Source organism: Malania oleifera, chromosome 10 (genome assembly GCF_029873635.1).
Source record: "Malania oleifera isolate guangnan ecotype guangnan chromosome 10, ASM2987363v1, whole genome shotgun sequence".
Lineage (NCBI taxonomy): Eukaryota > Viridiplantae > Streptophyta > Magnoliopsida > Santalales > Ximeniaceae > Malania > Malania oleifera.
The window spans coordinates 48,493,087-48,517,241 of record NC_080426.1 but is presented as its reverse complement, the minus strand read 5'-3'; the positions used below and the strand labels follow the sequence as shown (position 1 = coordinate 48,517,241).

General features: G+C 38.6%; 1 protein-coding gene across 1 annotated transcript in view; it reads right to left on the bottom strand.

The window, feature by feature from the left end:
* Nucleotides 1-24,155, bottom strand: part of LOC131166405 (exocyst complex component SEC10b) — an 84,728-nt gene that overhangs the window by 43,876 nt on the left and 16,697 nt on the right. The window contains exons 10-15 of the mRNA XM_058124928.1: nucleotides 23,427-23,595; nucleotides 23,268-23,344; nucleotides 23,055-23,153; nucleotides 22,862-22,952; nucleotides 21,880-21,965; nucleotides 21,604-21,777 (exon numbers count right to left, since the gene is read on the bottom strand). Of these exons, the coding sequence (XP_057980911.1) occupies nucleotides 21,604-21,777; nucleotides 21,880-21,965; nucleotides 22,862-22,952; nucleotides 23,055-23,153; nucleotides 23,268-23,344; nucleotides 23,427-23,595 (696 nt within the window). The remainder of the gene's footprint in view (nucleotides 1-21,603; nucleotides 21,778-21,879; nucleotides 21,966-22,861; nucleotides 22,953-23,054; nucleotides 23,154-23,267; nucleotides 23,345-23,426; nucleotides 23,596-24,155) is intronic.

Genomic DNA, 24,155 nt, shown 5'->3' with positions numbered 1-24,155 from the left:
TGCAATTTCAAAAAGTTATTTCTCTCCAGCCAAAGCACCCACAGAAAAGCCAAAACTATAAATTCCTTGCCTTCTTATGCCTCTGAAAACATCTGAAAGTGATCAGTAAAAAAGCCTGAAAAGAGTTAGGGGACAGCCGGCACTCTGAACAAGACAAAAAGACTGTCTTATAGACTCTAGGGCCACATTTAAATTAATGAAAATAAAAAATATTAGATATTAAATCTAAAAAATTTTAAATAAATAAATAAAATATGAGCATGATTCTCACTAGTGGTTTAATATATCGTGTACACAAATGAGGAGAGTAAGCTATACAAGGTCTCCTAATCTGCAACAGATGTTGTCTAATTCTATTAAGGATGGCCATCCACACAAAAGCCTTCACGCTGCAACAGAGAGTTGGTGTTTAACCTATTAAAGATGGTCATCCACACAAAGGCCATGACGTATTGAAGTTTGAAGGAATCTTAGTTTTCCACAAGTGATTAACATAAGGAAACAAATGAGAAGAACAAATTAGGTGAGAATACAAAGATTTATAAAAGAATACACCAGGAGAACCCAAACACGAGACCAATACACCTCTACAACAGGAACAACAATAAAACTCAACAGACTAAAAATCAAATAAAACTCCTTAGCCTCCCTGTCATTATAATTCCTACAAAAAAGAAAATCTCAAGAAATATCATCACCATCAATAAAATCAAATATGAACAGAAGACTCAGTATACAAAGACAAAAAAGTGTTACTAGTTACTTGTTATTTAGTTTTTTTTGCTGTGTTAGTACACAAGGGTAATATGGTCATTGTTATGTACTTGGCACATATTATAAATAGGGAGAGAGAGAGAGAGAAAGAGAGAGAGACCTGTGGTTATAATTTAGATCTTCCAATTTACGCAATTCTTCAACGTGGTATCAGAGCTACGGTTGCCGGGGGGTCTTAGATTCTAGTCTTGTTGCCCATAATTACTGGGTGGAGGTTAAAAATTATCTTATTCCCTCGAATGAGTGTTAATTATCATTTGTTTAACTATCCACATGCAATCGAGCTGCACGTGCAGGGGTGTGTCAAAGCTTGATATATCTCGTTGGCCTACAACCTAAAAGCTAAAGTTTTTAGGTAAAGTAGTAACCTAAAATAGTATCAAAACATGACCTAAACCCTAGTTGACACAGCCACCGTCCAACCAAAGCCTGAAAACCCTAAATCTGCTCCACATCTACCATCATAGGAGAATTGGCAGCACCACTGTAGGACAGAAACCAGCCCTGCAGTGCATATATGAAATTGCAACTGCAGCACATCTACCATCATAGGAGAATTGCCAGCTCCACCATAGGCCAGAGACCAGCCAGCAGTCGCTGAAAATTCCCTGGCTGCACTGCAGGTTCAGTAACACAAAACCCCTTTAGATTTGTCAAAACCAACACCATAGCCACCCACAGACATTGCTAACCTGCCCACCACTGAAATCCCATCTGCAGAGCTGCATGCACTGGTCAAAGGTAGGCAGGGCCGACACCACATGCCAGCCTGTGAAGCTTCTTACAGGCATGTTTGTGGCTTGGGTTGATCCTACCCTGTTTTAATCCCCCTATAAACATATTATTGAGTTCTACGGTTTTTTGTTCAAAGATCTCACCATTTTAGATGTTCATGTTCAGAACTCCAATAATGAGTTTGGTAATGCCCAAGACAATTTGTCAATGTTTATTGAGCTCACTGGGGCCTAAAACAATAGTATTTTCTGTGTTTGTGATTTGTTCAGTTGGTCACCTTGTTTGTCATGTGTTTGTCATTTGCTCCAGTTGTCAAAGGTTGTATGTGTTGAGATGGAGTCCATGAATCCCAAAAAGTATGTTGTTCACTGTGTTTTTATGATTTGCCACCATATCAAGGTTGTGTGCGCGCTGGGATGGACTCCCAAATCCCAAAAGTATGTTTCCCTCGAGTGCCACTTGTTCCGTCTTTGGTTAACAGCATACAATATCTGTTTCAAAGGAGTATTTGAGGTTCCTATGCTACCAAGCATCTCATCACATTGCATCTTTTGCACAGAAAGGCAATCCTACAGCCTGCGCGTCATCTAGTTTCTCTCCCCTAGTCCTAGGGTTATTGATTCTACCGCCATTGACCATATAACAGGTGTAAACAACTTCTGTTTTTCCCTCCAGTTTTCTAAAAATCTACCTCGAGTTACCCTTGATGATGAGTCACTCTCTCCTACTATTGCCGTGCTGCTGCTACACTACTTCAATTCAATTGTCACCTTTGTCATCTTAAAACAGATAGTTCCTTTAACAGTAAGGTGTCGCTCCTCTGTGACCAGATTTCATGGTTTGAGTCTAAGGAAACAGCCACTGCATGAAAGGAGGGGTACGACTGCATACACTGTGATGACCCTCCCCCTACCCTCGCAAAGTGGGGAGCCTTATGGCTCGGGAACATCCTCATAGCAAAAGAAATTTCATTAATAAGGAAAGAATTCACAGGGAGGGAGAAAAAATATCTCTAGAAGAAAACTTGGTTCAAACCAAAAAAAGAACTAAAACAACAAAAACAAAAATCAAATCAGCCAGTCCCTTCAATCCTTATGTAAATCCTGAAAACTAGCTTCCCTAAAAATTCCAAACTTGACACACCATAAAGAAGCCATATACTGAATCTTTTCTCACCCTAGTGACCAATTTAGCTTCTTCCCAGAAAATATTTGTGCATTGCGCTCCAGCCATATACCCCATAAGACTGCAAATATGCCACTCCTCCATAGAGTTGACCAATCCTTCCTTATTCCAAAGCCAGTGAATGAGAGGATTAACAAGTCTTCCACTAAATAGGGGGCAAACAAAACTAGTTCTGCTTCTAATCTAGAGTGCGAATCTGTTCAATTGCAAAAGCATCATCGTGTTCCCTTTGCTTATTGGATTAATAAACAAGCAGACAGCCCTATCATGTTGTCCAACGTTTGGGATTCTAGTTGTGTCACGTCAAAGTTGGGATTCCAATACTTTGTTACATTTGTAAATGACAAATATAGGATGACTTGGTTGTATTTGTGAAAGATCAACAGATCGTTCTAAGTTGTTTAATATCTTTTGTGCCTTATGCTCTTAAATAAGGACTCAGTTTGATGTATACTTCATAGTAATAATGCTAAGGAGTACTTCAGTAGCCAATTCACTACATACATGTATGATCCATCGGTCATCTTGTGCCTGCACTCCACAACAAAATTGATCTCCCAAAGTTTTTTGGAGTGATATCCTGATCACTATTTGCTCCCTCATCAATAGAATGTCATCCTCTATCCTTGGTGGTAAAATCTCATATTCAATTATCTTTCCAAAGGCTCCTCTATTCTCACTTCTTCCTCTTATATTTAGCTATGTCCTTTATCCATCAATTAAGTCCAGGAATGATAAAGTTGGATTCATGTTCCCTCGAATGGATTTCTCTGGGCTACTCTTATATTCAAAAGGGATGTCGCTGCTATAGCCCTACTTTACATCAATTATTTGTTTGTGCTGATCTCATCTTCTCCAAGTCTAATACACCATACTATTCTGATGCCTTGAGTCCTATTGCCCTTGATGAGTCCCTTCCTCTACCTAGCCTTCCATATACTGAGGTGTGAGGATTGGATTATTCCAACACAATCTCCCCAGTCACTAAACTTGTTTGAATTCATTTGTTCGTCTCTTTAGCCACGACTTGTCATTGGCCTCTGCATCAGTTAGATGTGAATAATGCCTTCCTAGATGGTGATGAGAAGGTCTACACGAAGCAACCACAAGAAATCCTTAAATGGTCTGAGGCAGTCTCCTAGAGCATGGTTTGGTTGATTTAGTACTAGAATACTTGAGTTTGATCTTCAGCAGCACACAATAGATCATTTTGGATTTTATCATCATATTGCTTTTGGGAGGATTCTACTTATTGTGTATATGGATGATATTGTGATTGCTGGCAATGATGATCAAAGTATCCAGCGCCTAAAGCATTTTCTGCAAACTAAATTTCAGACAAAAAATTTAGGGCCATTGAAATATTGGTGTGGTATGGAATCAAGATCTCACATGGGATCGCCTTGTCAGGAAGGGAATACATTCTAGACTTTTTAGATGAGATGTACAAACCTGTCAATACACCCATGGATCCTAACAGCAAGTTAGTACCAAATGTTGGTGATTTGTTTGCTGAAGACTTGTTCACAGTCACTCGATGCAATATATATCTTTCACAAGTTCTGAGTCAATTTCTTGATTCTCCAAGAACAAGTAACTGGGATGTAATCATTCATATCTTGAAATACATAAAAGGTGCATGTGGGAGAGGTATCTCATATCAAGATCAGTGTGTAACTTATGTTCAAGGATATACATATGCAAATTGGAACGGATCACCATCCAACAAAAGATCCACAACCAGGAACTGCACCTTTTTTGGTGGTAACTTGGTATCCAGGAAATGAAAGAAACAAATTGTTGTGGCTTAGTGGAGTGCTAATCTAAGGCCAGGGCCCACTGCATGTGAGCTTATTTGGCTAAAGAACATGATACATGAACTTGGTTTTCCACATTTTCAGCCTATGGAACTGAGGTGTGATAATCAAGTTGCTATTCATATTGCCTCCAACCCAGTCTTCCACAAGTAGATGAAACCCATCGAAGTTGATTATCACTTAGTTCAAGATAAATTTGTGTAGAAGCTCATTACAACGATTCATGCAAAGTCTGAATTCCAACTTGCTGATTTATTCACTGAAGCCTTGGCAGATTCTTGGGTAATATCCATTGTAACAAGCTAGGAGCACATGATATCTTTGCTCCAGCTTGTAGGGAAGTGTCACTAGTTACTATAGTTATTCAGTGTTGATGCTATGTGTTATTGCTGTGTTAAGCATGAGTGCATTAACAGTAAGGGTAATACGGTCATCATTATCTACTTGCATTTAGTATAAATAGAGGGAGAGACCTATCATTGTGATGAGGTCTTCCAATTTACCCAATTCTTCAACAGGGTGAGAAAAGAGTAACAGAAAAGCAGTGCGCCCCAAGCCAAAGATCCACTAAAAATGAACCCAACGATCCTCTTCCAATTTATATTTTGTACAAGCAAAAATAAGGGGAGATACTTGCAAAATGACTTTCCACAAGCTTTCATAATAAACTCTAACTCCAGTATTCACATACCAAAAATTCACTTAAGTGAAAGTTAACTCTTTATTTAGTTTCCAAACGAAAATGCCACAACCACTTGCACACCAAAGAAATGTTTTTAGACACCAAACCACCGATGTCCAAGCCCCTCTCATCCTCAAAGCTACTAATAGCCTTCTAACTGACAAGATTATCCCCCCTTTCATCCACATTCAACCAAAGAAAATATATCATAATCCCTTCCAACTTAGTTGCAACCCCTATCAAAACCTAAAACAAAGATTTTTTAAAAACAAATTGAAGGAAATTAAGGAAAGCCAAGCCTGGATTAAAGTAATACAACCCCCAAAGAAAAAAGAGCACCTTTCCACCCATCTAGGCATTTCGAAACCTTAGCAACCGCTAGGTCCCAAATCTTCGGGAGTAAGGATTACCACATAAAAGAACTCCCACATAAGTCAGAGCCCATTGTAAATCTCGCAACCCGCTTAAAGTAGTAAAGTTAGAAGTCACCCCTGGACCAAGATCTCTCATTGTAAAGTGGCATGGTGAAAAAAACTTTAAAACAATTTTGTGAACTTCTAACAGTAACTAAAATTGTAACTACCATGTCCCCTATAACCTTCCCCTCCTAATAAGTCAATAAACACATAGATAAATAATTAAATAAATTTCATATTTGCACATGTCTCATGGTTTTCACTTTTCTTCTCCTTTATGACAATGGAATGCAAGTTAAACCTAAACTATCCAAATTAGTCGTACACATTGAACGCCCTTCCAAAAGCAGACACGAGCACCTTGTTCAAAGCCAATTTCATATTTGGTAATCCTTGCAAATTAAAGAACTTAACCCACCGTTTTGGCATAAATAGGAAGATGATCTCACCTTTGCTATGAGATTCAAGTGCCTTGAAGGACAATAATCACCAGAGACCTATCTAGATTGAAAGGGAAACCTTTGATATGAAGCTACAAAAGGTAGGGTGGAAGGATTTTTGGTTTTGATAAAGAAAGAACTGGTGTTGAAGTCGTTAGAGGAGGATGTCCCTCTCAGCTATAAGGTGGACTCTTGATCCATGCCTTCAGGATTCAATTGGAGAGATTTGTTCATCGTAGAAGATGCAAGCACTTTGAATACTTTATTGCAATCAAACCAACACAATGGGACCAAATTTCCTACAATGGGGTTGGGTAAAGATTATTCAACGTATCTTAATGGAAAGACTATAGAGTTCCATAGGGTTGAAGGAATAGAAGGTCTCTAAGCTCAAAAGGAATGCAAGTTCAAAGAAGGTTTTGGCAACTTGAGGGTGGAATAATGTAGTGAAAGGGGGAACGGGGATGGAATATGCCTGTGACCGCTTGTCTTGTGCACATTGGGTGGGTAACCATAATGTAAATAGTGGTGTAGGTTTTATTCTTTTGAGTAGTATAATGCCTTGGTCAAAAAGGGAGATGACTCCTCAATCAAATTGATGTTTCCTAGTGCTAAAATGAGAATAGCATAGAAAGCTCTTTAAGGGGAGCATGAGTACTCATCAATCATCGTATAACTTGCCAACTTTTGTAGACATGTTTAGCCTCCTATTCCACTAAACACACGAAGGTGCGATAATAAGAATTGCAATGCTTTACAAGTTTATTGCTTTTACATCCTTGTTGGCTTACTGCTTTTGCTTACTTTATATACAATGCTAGTCAATTTGTACTTGGGGCAAAATTGCAGTTTACTTTTCGGCTGACTAGTTAAGCTAGTGACTCAACTAGTACTGCACAATGCTTCACATGGTATAGAGTGTTTGGCCCATGACAGCAGGTATAGTTAATTGCTTCACAATTTGTTTACCTTCGGATTGTGAGATTTTGCAAAGCATCGGTGGGAGAACCATGCCACGTACTAGTAACTTAGAGAATTGAAGCACTAGAGGTGTGTGGCCATAGTGATGGCTCAACTTACAAAATGTGTTGATTTACAGAGGGATCCTAAAAACAATGTCGCTCCATTCAGGAATTGTCTAAATGGTGCACTAGAAGTGCTACAACACCAGATGGTTGAGCTTGCTGCCAAGATGAACCTAATGGTTCATGCTCTTAGGAACTCCAATTCTACATGGGTAGAATATGGGAGAGCAAGGGTGCTGAAACCAAGAGCATTCAATGCTACCCATGATTTTTTTTTTTTTTTTTTTTTTTTTTGGATAGCAAAAGAAGAATATGATTAATAGATTAAGAATGTAGAACCAAGAGAATAAGACATCTCCTTAGCAAAGTCTGGAAAAATACAGATAAAAAAACATAGAAAAAAAATTGGAAAACCAAAAAAAGCAAATAAAACCAGCGAAAACTAAATATCCAACACATGATGCCAATCGCATTGAATATCAAAAAAGCTCACCCCCCTACCCCACCCACGAAAGAGAAGCCAAATAATGTAACTTTTCTCAAACCAGCAAATGCGACAACTTCTTCCCCGAAAAAATACATGGATTATCCTCCATCCACACAACCCCCAAAATACTGCAAGGAAAGCACATTTCCAGAGCACGACCCTTTCCTTTTTCCTGCAAAAACCAACAGAAGAAACTGCCAAAAAGTCCTCCACTGCCTCTGAACTCACCTAACATTCGCCTAAAAAACCATATAACTTATTCCATACCCTCCAAGCATAATCACAATGTATAAAAAGATGAGATGGGACTCTGAACAGTTAAAACAAAGAACACAGGTGTTTGGAGAGAGAGCCTTCAAATGTCTCCTGACCTGCAGCAAGTTACTGGTATTAATTCTAATCAAGCGCAACCAACTTAATAAAAGCTCGAAGGGGGCTTTGGCCTTCCAAATGGATCTATAAAGAGGAAAAAGTGAATTATATCTAGTTAGAAAATCACAAAAGGATTTGCAAGAATAAACCCCTGAACTCTTGAAGGATCCAAAGACCAAGACCGACTATCCTCCTCCCAATAAAAACAAGAGTTATTCAACAAGAATAGCAAAGAGGATAGCTCTACTAATTCCCTATCATTCAACAACCTACGAAAATGAAAATCAAGAAGTTAGAAGACCACCTGGATCAACAACAAAAGATGAAATGGAACCATCCTACCCTGAGCTCAAGCGAAAGAGGTGAGGAAAATAGGTGGACTCCCCAACCAAGGATCTTTCCAAAAGTGGATATTACTACCCCTTCCTGCCAAGAATTTCATATGGGGAATGAAGGGGAAATAACTTTGAGAGATAGCTTTCCACGGACTCTCTAAAGAATATCTAAATCTCAAATTAGTATCCCTCCCATTCTTGTCTAATCCATTCTTACTTTTATGCCACAAGGAAGAATTCGATGGTACCTATGAGATTGAGATACTAAGGAGTTGGAGAACTTATTTGACATGGAGCCAAACTTTTGTACAGTTAGGATCAAGTCAAAGGAGGCAAAAGAATCATTGTGACAACATACTTGTAAAAGGACACTAAGCTATGGTAGCATCCAAGTATGATGAGATTCAGGTAGTTGGTGTATGGTTGATACTAAGGCAAACTTGAAGAGAGAGCTAAGGCCCAATTCTTTCCTGAGAATGTTGAGTATGTTCAACACAAAGTGCAAGATCTTAAGCACATCAAGATAGTAAGGGGGGTATGTGGAACAATTCTCCTCTTTAATGTAGGATATCCAAGGCATGTGAGAGAAAGTCACAATGTTCTATTTCCTTAAAGGTTTGAATAGGTGGACAAGGATTAACCTTCATCAACAAAGAGTTCAAGACTCACACACAAACTACCGCAAAATACTTGACTAACTATGCTCAAGAGAGTTCCCCTGTGCCTAAGGAGAGTGGCTTGTCACATGGAAACAGCAAAAGTCTTTCAAGAAAGACAAATCCAAATGCGGGAAAGCTAACACCAAGCCATCAACTTTAATGGAAGCTTCTTCATCTCGGGCTTTCAAAACATCCAATGGTAAGGGTAATATTGCATGCTTCTTATGTCGAGGCCCTCATAGAGTTACTAATTGTCCTTATAAGTCATCGCTTGATGGCTTGCAATCTTCCATTGCAAAGGAGGCACAAGGTCCGGATAAGGATGAGGATGAAACACCAAGGATGGGTGCAATGTGGTTACTCAACGCGTTGAAGAGGCAAACGAGAAAACCCAATGTTTCTGACTAATATTTTGGAACAACTTGAAGCTAGAAAATGACTCAAGACGTTTGAAAAAGATAAACTCTACAACCCAACATATACTAGGAGTAGCTAAGCAAGTGACTATAAAGCATGATCAATGAGCTAGACATGCAAATTTTACAGTTGTTCCAATGGGTGATTTCCAAGTGAAACTTTGAAAGGAATTATTACGAGAGAGACTAGGGCGGCCCCAATGTCATTCATTGTTCCCTTTGCCTGCCTTGCATTAATCAAGTAATGGCAAAGAAAGAATACGATGAGAAGTTCCTATTCTATGCAACTCAAGAAGGGATTAAAGGGGGGGGTGAACCAACTTACCTTGCCTTATTGGTCGTGGATGAAGACATAATACAAGAGTTGGTGCCAATTGTCACCCAAGATTTGTTGGAGAAGTATCAACTTGTGATGTTAGATAAGCTTCTACTATTTGCCTCCATGATGAGATGTAGAACATGAGATCGAGTTGCTACCACAGTGAAGCCTCTTGCTAACAACCTATAACGGATGCCGCCTAGTTAGCAAAATTACATAAGCAACATGAGGAGTTATTGGAAGTGGTATACACCCTTTTGAAGCAATTATTTAGGAGGAAACATGATGCGAGCATATGGACGTATGTGTGCACAACAAGTAACCCATTCCACCAATTAGCTAAGTCATACCAAGAATATTCACCAAACTTGACTTCCAATTAAGCTACTACTGTGAGGAAAGCAAAAGATGGTGGCCAAAAACTACTCGCATGACATAGTACAAGGCTTATGAATTCTTGGCGATGCCCTCTAGGTTGTCGAATGCTCCAGGAACTTTCTACATACTAATGAATCGGGTATTTCATGACTACAGCAACAAGTTTGTCATGGTATGCCTCAAAGACTTAGTCGTGTACTGCTCTGAAAGAACATGAAAGGCATTTGTTAGGCTAAAGGAGAAGTGCTCTTTTGCTAAAAGGAGTATCAAATTCCTTGGTCATGCGTTGAACAAGGTCAAACCCCGATGGATATGGAGAAAGTGAGAGCTATTCAAGATTTGACGATCCCAATGACAATTAAGTAGTTGTGTTCTTTTCTTGAACTCGCCATTATTATTATGAGTTCGTTGACAAGTACTCAAGGAGGACTAAGGGTGGTAGTGGGTGCAAGTGTATTAGGAGCGTAGCGGGTGCAAGTGTGTCAGGAGCCTTTGACAACTTGAAGGAAGCCATGATGAGGGATCCAACACTTGCTTTTTCGAACATCACGAAGCCCTTCAACATCAAACTATGCCTTTGGTGGCGCCTTTTATCAAATGGACATCCTCTTGCACATGGGAGTCTAGTGAAGCTAAATGGAAGAACACAATTTAATAGAAGGAGATGTTAGTAGTGATTCATTGCCTTCATGTGTGGCAGCACTTTGGTTTAAGTTCATGGATGAAGACATGTAACTCAATTTTTAGCCATTTCTTTACACAATCTAAATTATCTCCCAGCCAAGGCCTCGAGGTAGAGTTTGATTTCTCCTTCAAGCACAAGGTAAAGTGAATTAACCAAGCCACAGATGCATTTAACAGCAAGGCCAAGCTTGTAGCCTTGCAACTCATAACACACTTGATGATAAGTAAGGTTACCACAACAATGCATGAGCTCATTAAGGAGAACCTCATCAAATCCAACAAACCAAAACCTCATGAAGTTGGTAGAAAAGTATGCCACTTCTAGTCAGAAGATGGTTTCCTATTCACACATGGTAGCCAATTCTTTATGCCTCAAGCAGATGACCTGAGGAAGACATTGCAGGAGTATCATGATTCCATGTGGATAGACCACCCATGATGGCACCATACTTCAGCATTGTTGAGCAAGGGTACTATCGGCCACACATGCGAGATAAGGTGGTTGAGTATACTCGAACTTGTCTCACTTGCTAGCAAGACAAGGTTTAGTGGAATAAGACAAGCTATTAGAACCTCTTCAAGTACCAACAAGACAATGGGAGAGTGTCTCACCAGACTTCATTATCAACCTAACCAAAGTCAAGACACATGGGGTCTATACTTGAGTTATAGACAAGTTTTCAAAGCACAACATACCAACACCAAAGTACTACTAGACTCAGGAGAAGACACAATTATTTTTCAACCATATTATGAAGTATTGGGATGTTCACCAAGGCATCGACTTTTTCAGAATCCTTGATTCACAACTTAAGCATGTCTTCGACCAATCATGCGTGCCACAAACAAATGGGCAGACAGAGAGATTCAACAGGCTACTAGAGGAGTACTGGCACCATTTCATCACTGCCAACCCAAAAAATTGGCGCAACAACTCGATGTGGCTCAATTCTATTTAACTCACCAAGAAATTGACCTTGTTATATGCCAGCCTCTTACCTCACATAGTGGATGAGTCATACAAAGGAAGAGTCCAAGAACATACATCTTCACCAAAGAGAATGGAGACAAAATATGGTGCCCAAGCATGAAGAAGTGATTAGATTGAGGGAGAAGGTTGTTGCACTTCAAGGAGAAAAGGGAAAGAGTTCTTAGTGAAGTGAAGGGCCGATAAAGAAGTTAGATGTCAACAGAAGACAAGCAACCATTGGGCAAAGTTAAAGAGTACCTGGCATCAAAGTCTATGAGGGTGTTGACTGCATCAGTGGGAGACAGTGTCACGATCCAAGCTTTGTTTAGCGCATTATGCTTGCCTATGACGCTTGCCTTGTCATTCGGTCGGTTACCATCATGTAAATATTAGTGTAAGTTTACATTCTTTGAGTAAAGATAATCCCTTAGTCAAAAGAGGGACTATGACTACTTAGTCACATTGATGTTTTCTAGTGCTAAGTGAGAACAGTGTAAATCATTGTATAATTCAATAGCTTTTGTAAATGTGTTTATCCTACTAGCTTCTCTTTCTAAATTCACATTGCCTACGAAGGTGTGACAATAAGAATTGCGCTGCTTTACAAGTTTACCACTTGACTCGTGTTTACATTCACATCAGCTTCTTGCTTCTGCATACTTTGTATTTGATGCTCCAAACTCACAGTTTACTTTCAGCTCACTGATTAAGCTTGTGAGCTCAACTAGTGCGCCGCACAGATCTTCACACAATATCAAGTGTTCAGCCCTTCACAGGGGTTGTCTAATGATAAGTAAAATGTGGTGAATCATGAATGTGAGGTGCTCCAGTATGTAGATGGTTCAGTTACTGTGCCAAGCAATGGTAGAAAAGGGATGCAAGAGTCGAGCTGTTCATATGTCTGATCAAGGAAATTTACAGTTTCAGGATCAGGGTTATCAAGAAAGGAAGGAGAGAGTGATTGCACAAGTGGGCTTGGATCTTCATGGGCATGTAATCAGTTGTGATAGAAATGGAGCTCTTGCAGCTAGAATTGAAAGGAATGAGTCCGATCTAAAAGTAGGGATGAATCTGGGCCTCATTTTAGATTCTTTTAATAAGAGCCCAAGATGTCTAGGAGCTGAACTGGAGTACATAAATTCAATCAAAGATTATTCAACCCATCTGAATACACAAGCTTTGAGTATGCATGCTTTTGGTGAACCCAATTCTAGGATCCAAACAGCAAATCAATTGTCCTTCAGCAGTGAGGAAACCGTCCATTCAGCAGTGAGAAAAAATGTAGCAGAGAATAAATGCAGCATGAAGGAATGCAGCACAAAGTTAAGGAAATTGTTCCCAAAGATCCAACAGAATCTTCATCCAAGCAGAATGACTGTCAAGGACATTCTCCTTCATTGAAGCACAAGGGGAGCTACTTTTACACCCCCATCGAAGCAGAAACCAGAGAGTACAGATTTCTAAGGGGGCATTTGGTTTGCAGCATCGAAAATACTCCCATCATCCCATGGAATGACATTTCCAGGAATCCCATTCCCAGGAATGGGATGCCAGCCTCATGGGAATATTTTTGTTTGGCTTGCATAGGAAGTTTCCCAAGAATGTACACAAGATTTCCATGTCAATGTTTGGTTGAACATGGGAATCCTACCAAGCATTTCAAGAAGATGATCATTATACTCTTGACATGAGTATACCCAATATGTGACAAATAATTATATTTTCAACATAAAAAAGCACTAAGAATATACACTTAATTAAATCCATGCCATAAAATTCTCAAGAATCATAAATTTAAAAAATCAACACTTAAATAATCCAATTAACTGAAATAATTGAGATAATATGGTGTCTTTAAATATTAATAATTAAATTATATTATATAACACAATGATAATACTACTTTCATTTTATTAATATTTATTATTTTGAATACAATCATAGAGCGTAATAATTCTAGATTATAGGGGCATTGTTGTCCAATTCACCAAAATAACACGAGAAATTTGGTCCAAAAAAGTAGGCTCCACATGAGAGTGGGATTCCTATGAAACTTACCCCTGGGAGGAAATGGGAATGAGATGCCCTTGTTTTGTGAGAATCTTTCATTCCCACAAAAGGTAAGATGCTTGCCACGTCCATGCCCAAACAAAGGTGGGAATGAGATACCATGCAACATTCCTAGAAAGAATGAAAGATGTTGGGAATCAAAACGCCCCCTAAGGCATCTTCCCAACCTCCTACGTGCAATCAAATGTTAAGGATTCAAAAGGTCACAAAGAGGTGGTCAAGCAAATGTGCCTTAATGGTAGTACTGGACAAAAAATGGCAAGTTACGAATTTCAATTCTTCCTTTCAAGAAGGATGCTACTCATCTGAAGGCTATACAATCAGGGATTCAAAACAGATAAAATAACCAAGCCCACATTGGGGATAGTGTACAAAAAAGTTTCTTCAAAGTTCAAAAGAATGACGATTAGATTTTTTAGCTAATTAAGAATTCAATGAGTGAGTCGCAAAGTAAAACTGATAAAGATGCAGAAGGGGTTGCTTTTAGAAAATGCGGAATTGACTCAAATGAAAAATAGTATTTTGAGAGCGAGCTTGATTGTGACAATGGTCTATAGATGGATCATGGATGAGCTCCATGCATGGCACAGTTGTTCTTTGTCATATAATGGTTCACATGTTCTGGAGTCTTAGAGAGGGTACCCCCATTTTAATGACAAAGGAACTAAAAAAGTAGTAATAAGAGTCTAGCTAAGGAACAAGCAAATAATCTCGCAAATAATCTCAATGGGATGCTATCTTTCCAACTATTGCCTTTCCTCAAAAGTAGGAAAATGAAGTTGAAACTCAAGATCTCATGCATAAGTTGAGAACAAGCTTGTTTGCACCAACAGACAAGTTAGGTTAGATTGTGGCAAGAGCAATATGAAACACGGTCCGCTAGAGTTAAAACAATTGTAATTGTTCCGTTAAGATTTGATTAAAATGAATGACCTTAACTTGAAGATAGGCCTCTTCCTCTATTCATAATACAAATTAAATACATTATAATGACAATAATACCCTTACTAACTCTCACTAATTAACATACTAACACACTCAATAATAATAATACTAAAAGACACATACAACCTCTAACACTCCCACTCAAGTTGGAACATAAATGTCATATGCTCCTAGCTTGTTACAAATGAATTTAACACAGCACCTCTTAACGCTTTGGTAAACAAATAAGCAAGCTGCATGTCTGACTTCATAGAAGCAGTTGTAATGAGCTTTTGCACAAGTTTCTCCCGAACAAAGTGGCAATCAACTTCAATGTGCTTTGTCCGCCCATGAAAGACCGAGTTGGAGGCAATATGAAGAGCATCTTGATTATCACACGTCAACTTCATAGGCTAAGAATGCGAAAAACCCAATTCTTCCAACATGTTCTTCAACCAGAAAAGCACACGAGTAGTGTCACCCATAGCTCTACATTTTGATTCAGCACTTGACCTTGCCACCACAGTTTGTTCCTTACTTTTCCAAGAAACCAAATTACCACCAACCAAGATACAATACTGTGGATCTCCAATCGAAAGGCGATCCAGCCTAATCTACATTTGTATATCCATGGATATTAGTGTGATCCTGATCACGATATAAAAGCCCTCACCCAAGTGCACCTTTGAAATATCTTAAGAAGCGAATTTCTACTTCCCAATGACTTGTCTTCGAAGAATCTAGAAATTGACTCACAACATTTGTTACAAAAGATATATCCGGCTAAATAACTGTGAGAGAATTCAACTTTCCAGCAAGTCTCCAATATTGTCAAGGATTAGGTAGCAAATCACCTATATCTAACATTAACTTGCTATTAGTATCCATGGGTGTATCAACCGATTTAGATCCCAACAAGCTAGTTTCATCCAACAAATCAAGAATACTCTTCCTCTATGACAATAATTCTGATACGAGATCTAGATACTTCTATACCCAATAAGTATTTCAACGATCCAAAAACTTTGGTCTGAAACTTAGTCTATAGAAAAAGTTTGAGACTCTGAATACCTTTATCATCACCACATGCAATAACAATATCATCCACAAAAACAACAAGAAGGATCCTACCCAATGAAGTATGACAATAAAACACGGAATGATCCACAGCACACCATTGAAGACCAAACTCAAGTACTACAACACTGAAATAACCAAACCATGTTCTGGAAGACTATTTTAAACCATATAAAGTCTTCTTGAGCTGACACACTAAGCCTAACTCACTCTAAGCAACAAACCCAAGTGGTTGCTCCATATAAACCTCCTCCTCAAGGTCACCATGCAAGAAGGCATTTTTCCACGTCTAGCTAATGCAAAGGCAATGACAAGTAGTAGCCAAGGAGATGAACAGATGTAATGATGTAAGTTTGGCAACTGGAGAAAAAGTATCAGAATAATCCAGACCATACACTTGAGTGTATCCCTTAGCAACAAGACGGTCCTTTAGACGAGCCACAAAACCATCAGGATTGACTTTCACAATGTAAATGCAGCAACAACCAACCACAAACTTTTCAGGAGGAAGAAATACCAAGTTCCAAGTACCATTGTCATGTAAAGTGTTCATCTCTTCAACCATAGCATCCCTCCACCCAAAATGGGCTAAGCCTTCCGAAACAAATTTAGGAAGGGTAGTAGATGATAGAGCAGTAACAAAACAATAATAGGAGGGTGATAAGGAGTCATAAGAAACATGGTTGGAAAAGGGGTGTTCAGTACATGTCGTTTACCTTTCCGAATAGCAATAGGAGGATCAACATCATGGGAAGTATGATCATCAGACAAGGAAACCAAAGGCATGGTAGTAGAAGCTAGAGGGGACTCTCTTCTTTGGAGCCGCCATCATGAATACACCTGCAAATTAGGATAATCAAGACGATAAGAAAGACTTGAATTAAATGGAGACTCAGATGGTTGGTTGGGCAAGGACAGCAACGTAGAATCTGGAAGATTAGGCAAAGGACGAGACTCATTGAGCACAGAAGTGCTCAATGACTGGGTGTAGTAAGGTGTTGACTCAAAGAAGGTAACATCAGCAGAAACAAAGAAGCAATGCAACACTGTACTATAACAACGATATCCCTTTTGAGTATATGAGTAACCCAGAAAGAAGCATTTTATAGCATGAGGATCCAACTTATCCATCCCAAGATTTAGTAGATGAACAAAGGACACACAACAAAATATACGAGGAAGAGAAAATAAAGATGAATTAGGAAAGAGAATGGAGTAGGGAATTTTACCACTAAGAAAAGAGGATGTCATTTGGTTGATCAGATAACAAGCAATAAGTATAGCATCACTCCAAAACACTTTAGGTACATGCATTTGATAAAGTAAGTCGCGAGTGATTTCTAGAAGATATCTATTTTTCCGCTCTGCAACCCCATTTTGTTGAGTGTGGGCAATATATGACTGATGAACAATACCAAACTGAGTCATATAAGTAGTGAATTGTGTACTAAAAAACACTTTTGCATTATCACTTCAAAGTATTTGAACTGGCAAACCAAATTGAGTCTTTATTTCAGAATAAAAGGCACAAAATAATGAAATAACACAGAATGATTTTTTTATTAAATATAACCAAGTCATTCCTGAATAATCATCCACAAACGTTACAAAGTACCGGAAACCCAACTTGGACACGACGCTACTAGGACCCCAAACAATCTAAATGAACTAACATAAAAGGGCTTGCAGCCTGTTTATTAACTCGAGAAGCAAAAGAAACACCAGGGTGCTTTTTTAACTAACAAGACTCACAATCAAGACTAAACACATAACTCAAACTAGGAACAAGAAATTTTAACTTTTCCAATGCAGGATAACCCAGGCGACAATGAATTTGGAAAGGTGTGGCAGCAGTGCAGGTGGTAGAAGGAGATAGCGGCTCAAAGTGATAAGAGTCCACTAGCTTCGCGCCCTTCGTCAATTGTCTTCCTCGTCTTCAAATCCTAAATAACTACAGAATCAGGGAAGAATGTCACTAAACAATTCATGAATATAGTAATTTTGCTAACAGACATAAGATTGAAAGGAAATTTGGGAATATATAAAACCTAAGGAAGAGAAATAGAAGAAGTGGGATTTACAGTCCTAATTCCCTTGGCTATAGTTGGATCAATTAGCAAGAGTAACACAAGGTAAGTTTGCAGGATATTGAAGAGTGGAGAAAAAGCTAGGTACACCTGTGATACGATTAGTGGTAGCGGAGTCTATGACCCAAAAACTAGGATGAGAAGTATTAGATGATAGTCATATTGTGTGATTACTTGTTTGGGCAAGAGATGTAATGGGAAGAGAAGCTTGTTGTGACGCTTGATACAGCTAGAACTTAGAATACTCTCCCTCTGACATAGACACAACATGTTGCCCCCCACTCGATGCCAAAGGTGAGGAGTCGGTGGTGGCTGCATTGGCTGCCCTAAAAGTTGTGAAGCCAGTGGTGGCTAAATTGGCAACACATAAAGGTCTGCTGTGAAGATCTCAACACTGCTCAATAGTATGATTATTCCCCCCCACAATGAGTGCACTTGCAAGGAGTACCTCAGCCTCGTCCGTCTCTACCACTACGGCCACTCAAACAACCAAGATAACTTTTGCAGTCATTTGGTAGAGAACTAGAATCACCCTATGAAGTGAAGGTTGTCCTCTCAGAGCCAGATGTAAGAGCAGGAGAATGCAAGCTAAAGGAAACACGAAGGACACAAGAATAAACATCGACAAACGATGGCAGCTCGGCACTACTAAGTATCTGGGACCGAATTGCCTTAAACTCAAGTCTCAAGCACGCTAGAACATGAATTACTGCGATCTGCTCCCTCTCCTTCTACATCTCACGAACGTCGGAAGTTATAGATTGCACGACGTTAAGCTCCTCACGAATACGCTTCATCTCTCCAAAACAATTTGCAATACTCCTACCTCCTCGTTGTAACTAAAAGTACTCCTACGATAAATTATACATACATGTAATGTTACTAGAGTATAGAAGGTTGACATAATCCCAAATCCCCTTACACGTATCTAGATGCATACACATTCGTACAATCTGTGGCTCCATCAAACTCCATAAAAGGGGAACAATCAAGCCATCTTCCTCAACCCTCATGTCTTTTCTCTTCTCATCAGAAGAATCAAATTTGGAGCAAGTGGTCAAATTTCCCTAATCCTTCTAAATAAATCCAAACAATTTTAGACCATTGAACATAGTTCTTTCCATCCAACATTTGATTCATTATTTGTGGAAACGATGTAGGAAACAAATTTTTGGGATTCATAGATTCCATCCCAACACTCACATATCAAAAACCGCACCAAAAACAAGAACAATCAAAATTGTTAGCCTTGTTGGCTACAATATCATATTTAATGTGTTTTGATGATATTAACCTATGTGTGTGTTCATAGTGTTTTCCTATCTTTGCAGTTATGGTTAGTATAGGTACAAGTGGAAAATGCTTAAAGTACTGAGTGAGAGGCAAAGATCGGACCAAGTAGGCGTCAAGAAGGAAAGATCAAATGGACACATACTCGGAAGGACCCAAGCACAACCGGATGTTTTATAATTGTTGAATTATTTGTAATAAGGGTTGTGTGAGTGGTAGGTTCAGTTGGTAACTCTTGCATTTTGTTTCTACATGATTTCTGAGCAAGAGTTGAGCAAAGCACATGCATGCTAGGACACATGAGTCTATAGGATTGCACTAAAGACATAAACACAAACTCACCTTTCATGGTTTTCAAAGTTAAACTTAAAGAGTTTGTTAAATGAATCCTAAACTCAAAACAAGGTTTTCAAAGGGACAAGTCTTTAACATTTTGGTTTTGCAAACATTTTCATACTTGGTCCCAAATGTGTCAAAACGAGTCTTACGCCCAAAAGCTTCAAAGAAATCAAGCATTTTTCATAAGAGGACATAATGGCATATAAGATATCAAACGAGCTTTCAAATGGGTTTTTATTAACAAGATATCTTATAATCAAGAGGAAACTCACTTGGACAAGTTTTGAACTTCATTAGACTTAATATCTTTCTCATACTTTTGTCCAAGAATGTTTTAAGTCATTAAAAGACTTCTTGGTTGGGTTTAAAATCTCAGATATGCACTTATCATATATCATGAACACCCTTCGGTATTTGGGGTATAACTTTTTCTAGAAAAGTTCAAAAAGGACGATCTTAGCATCCCTGGAAAGCTAAGAAAAATTCCCACAACTTTCATGTTGATGACTTTTTCTGATTCAGGGCACTCGTCGACGAGTGACTAGTTGACACTAGGCGACGAGTGCAGGGAACTCGTCGACAAGCCCAATGGGCAAAAACGGCTAGTTTTGTTTGGGGTTTACCCCCAACGGTCCAATAATGGTTAGTTGGGTATTTTGGCTATAAATACAAGCTACTAGGCTTGTTTATACATGGTTTTGATGATTTATACAAGCATTTAGTGAAAGATTTCTTTGAATCCAAAACCTAGGCACTCTTGCATTCTAGTTATTTATTTCAAAGTGCTCAATCTCTCTTACTCTCTAAATTGTGTTTGATTCAATCTTTGAGAGATGAAGTGCGAGGTTTGCTTTGTATTTAAGGAGTATCATTTGTATTTAATCATCTTCTTGTAAAGGTTCTTTGTGAACCAAGTTGTAAGGTTCTTGGTGAACCGTTCGGTGAAGGCTCTTGGTGAGCGCGGTAGGGATTTATTCCCGTGTTGTAAGGCTTACTCCGCCAGTGAAGAAGCATCTATAGTGTTGTTCTTTCTCTCCCTTACACTCTTTATTTTATATCTTGTGCATGATTTATATTTATATTGTGATATAACTTCTTGTATCTTGGCAAGAGTTTTTATTTTGCAGAAAAAAACAAAAATACATATTCCGTGAAAAGAGTCCATTCACCCCCCCCCCCTCTCTGACTCTATATACTCCCAGCTGGGACGATTAACAAAAACTAATCGGGACAATCACAAACTATGTGAAGCACCGACACAACCAAGGACAAGGTGAACAACTCGCCGACAGATATAGCACTGCCACAGCCTCATAACTGAACATACGAATGCTGCCACGGCTCCAAAAAAATCACAAAGAAGCCTTCACAAACTCTGAACAGAAATTAACGGAATACCACAAGTGCATGGTTGAAAAAGGTTGAATTTTTTAACAAAAAACTGGCCTAACAGCTTGATAATATAATCTCAAGAAAAAATCAGAGCATGGCAGAGGAAGAAGAAAAAAGAAAAAAAGTAGTCGGAACTTTACTCACACGCCGGTGCGTGCGGTCAGCCCTGCTGGCATTTGGCCAGCGTGTGGGGCCGCGTGGGGTGTCCTCCAGCGATGAGGTTTTGTGGGGTGGGTCGTCGGGGGGGTCTGTTTATGGGTGTATGGTTGGTTCTGTGAAATAATATGGGATGGAGGTGGACCTAGGAAGGACAGCCACGAGAAGGGTTTTTTTTTACGATAGCCGAGGGGAAAAGGGTTTAGGTTGGATCATGCTTTGACACCATGTTAAGATTTGATTAAAATGAATGGCCTGTCTTTCCCTCTATTTATAATAAAAATTAAATAATGACAATAATACCCTTGCTAACTCTCACTAATTAACATACTAACACAATAATAATAATACTAAAAGACATACATAACCTCTAACATGTTCAAAAAATAACTCTGAATTAGTTTTTTCAGATTTTTTTAATTTTTTTAATTTATTATATTTTCAATTTTCAGGTTCAAGGACTTTTCCTCCTTTGCCTGTAGTTCCTTCCTCACTTTGTTAATAAATTTCTCATGCTATCAAAATAAATAAAATAAATTCAAAATGTAATGGCAAAGGTCAAACAAAGTTCTACCTGAGATGAAAACAAAGTGCATCTGGAAATTGCCTCTTCATTCCAACGCACAAACTCCGTGACCACTGTAACAGATATCTGCTGGTGAGCAGATGCTACAGAAGCTCCTTTTGAGCGCCCAATTGTCCCAGATGAATCTGATGGTTGCTGGCTTTCAGCACGCAATTCTTCCATCTACATAACATGATAACTGCTGAAGAATCTAACTGAAAAACATAAAATCGCCTACTACAGTTGTAACTAAACAACACTCAAAAAGCATAAAATAGTGCGAACCTTTGCTTGATAGAGTTGTCTCAGGGAGGCCTGCTCATGCTCAGGATACTCGTCTTTATGAGCAAGGAAAAGAGACTCAGTGAGGCCTGGAGCAACAGAGTAGCTAGCTTTAACATCATATATTTTTGGAAGAAAAAAATACATACAAAAAACAGGTTTCAGTCCAAAGACATATTTTCAAAATGAAGACTCAAGGAAAGTTTAAGTCTTGTATAGAACAGCTGCAATAAATCTCAACTATCAGTGATTAATATAACATAAGTTTGTTAATGCAACATTTCAACTATACACCAGTCTTTGCTACTAAAATTTAGCAAAACAGGGTCAATGAAATTTTTGTTTATGGATCTGATTGACATCACTTTCTTGCCGTTTTATTCATTCATTCATAGTCATAAATATACAAATGCATTCAGAACCTAAGCAGATACACAAAAGCACATTCAGGAACAACTCCATTTATTTAGCGAGCCAACTCATAAAATCAAATTGCACATTTACCACATCCAAGTATCAGGTGCAAATTTAAGAGGACAAAGCATGCCTATCCATACGGTATATAAGCATTTGCAAAGAATTCCAAGAAGAAAGTTTCACTCTTCATGGAGTATACATATCTCATAATGACAAACCAAGCATATCCATATTTCACTAAGGCATCTAAACTTTTTTTCCCCGAAAAGAAGTGGTTGTTACAAATTTGTAGTAACATTCTTGACCAACATGCACAAGAAAGTCACCTATTCATATGGTATATAAGCATTGGCAAAAAATTCCACAAAGGAAGTTTCACTCTTCATGGAGTATACACATCTCACAATGACAAGCAAAGCATATCCATATTTCACTACAGGCATCCAAATTTTTTTTTCCCAAAAAAGAAGTGGTTGTTACAAATTTGTAGTAACATTCTTGACCAACATGAGAATCCCAGGCATCATATCCACAAGGAAGCCACCAATGTTTAAAGTTGAATCATTACCCTCGACATCCAAGTCACCACACCCTACAGCCCTTAGGTCTCCAGCAAGTTCCTTTGTCTTCTCATATGCCACTGCCAGCATTCTAAGATACTGAAACCTCAACCAAGTCAAATAAAAATTAAGTCAACATTTTATTATAATTTCAATAGGCAGTATGTTGCAAAGAGAAAGCATATCCATAGCAGTATTCACCAATAAAAGCCCGCCTTCTTCCATAGGAGGTAGATTCACAAGAGATGGTTTCTGTAATAGTTTGTCCAAAAGAGCTGTAACTCGCTGCTCTAAAACTCGCTGTATATGACCAAGGGAAAAAAAAATTGGTCATAGAAATTACAAATCAATACAATTTCGCTACATGAATATCTCACTTGCATACCCTAAACAAATTTCATAGCGGGAAGATACCTGAACCAAGATTGACATAACGTCGTTAGGGGACGGGAATACAGCCATTATTGTAGCTGCTTCTTTCCGAACAGTATCTAAAAAAGAAACAAAAACAAAATATAACAAATCTTGAAAAAACCAATTCTTTGCATCAAAACAGATGACAATTCACCAAACCTGTGATTTCTTTGTACAAGGAAGAAAGTCCACGTGCAACATTGCTAGGACTAGCTAGCGAAACCTGGTCACCGAGCACCGATCTGGTGTCAGCATTCATAACCTCTACGTCAATAAACATTGGACGTGTTGCCACATAATGTTGCATGGCACTGGTACCCCTGTTGAACTGCATTGCAAATGACACAAGTAAATGATGAGGACCATTAAGAGGTCATGTATAAGCAAGATTACGGCATTTGGAGATGTTTATGTTTACCATATGTGCAGACATAATTTAGGATATTTGGATTTCGCTTTGCAATTCTCAGCATTTAGGGGTTTGCTATTATCTTTCATTAATTAGGGATTTTTCATTGTTTCCCAAATTCAAATTTTCTAATTTAAACATTTGCTATTATTTCCTACAGATTGTTCCTTTATTCAAAATTAGGGAAAAGCTTATATAAAGGCTTGATGCGTAACCATAAGAGGCATATTTTAATATTGAGAACTCAGCCCTAAATTGAGTCTTTGTTCAATTTTCCCTTTCCCTTTTTTATTTTTGTTTTCTCTTAATTTTCTAGCTGATTCTCAGCTGCCAATTGGTCCTGCATCATTTTGGCATCAGAGCCTCATCTCTATCCTCCATTGCTACAATCATCAAACCACCAACCAGGCAACCGCCACATCCAAGAAATCAGACAACCATCAGTCCTGTCTTACCAGTCAACTGAAACTCTAGTGACA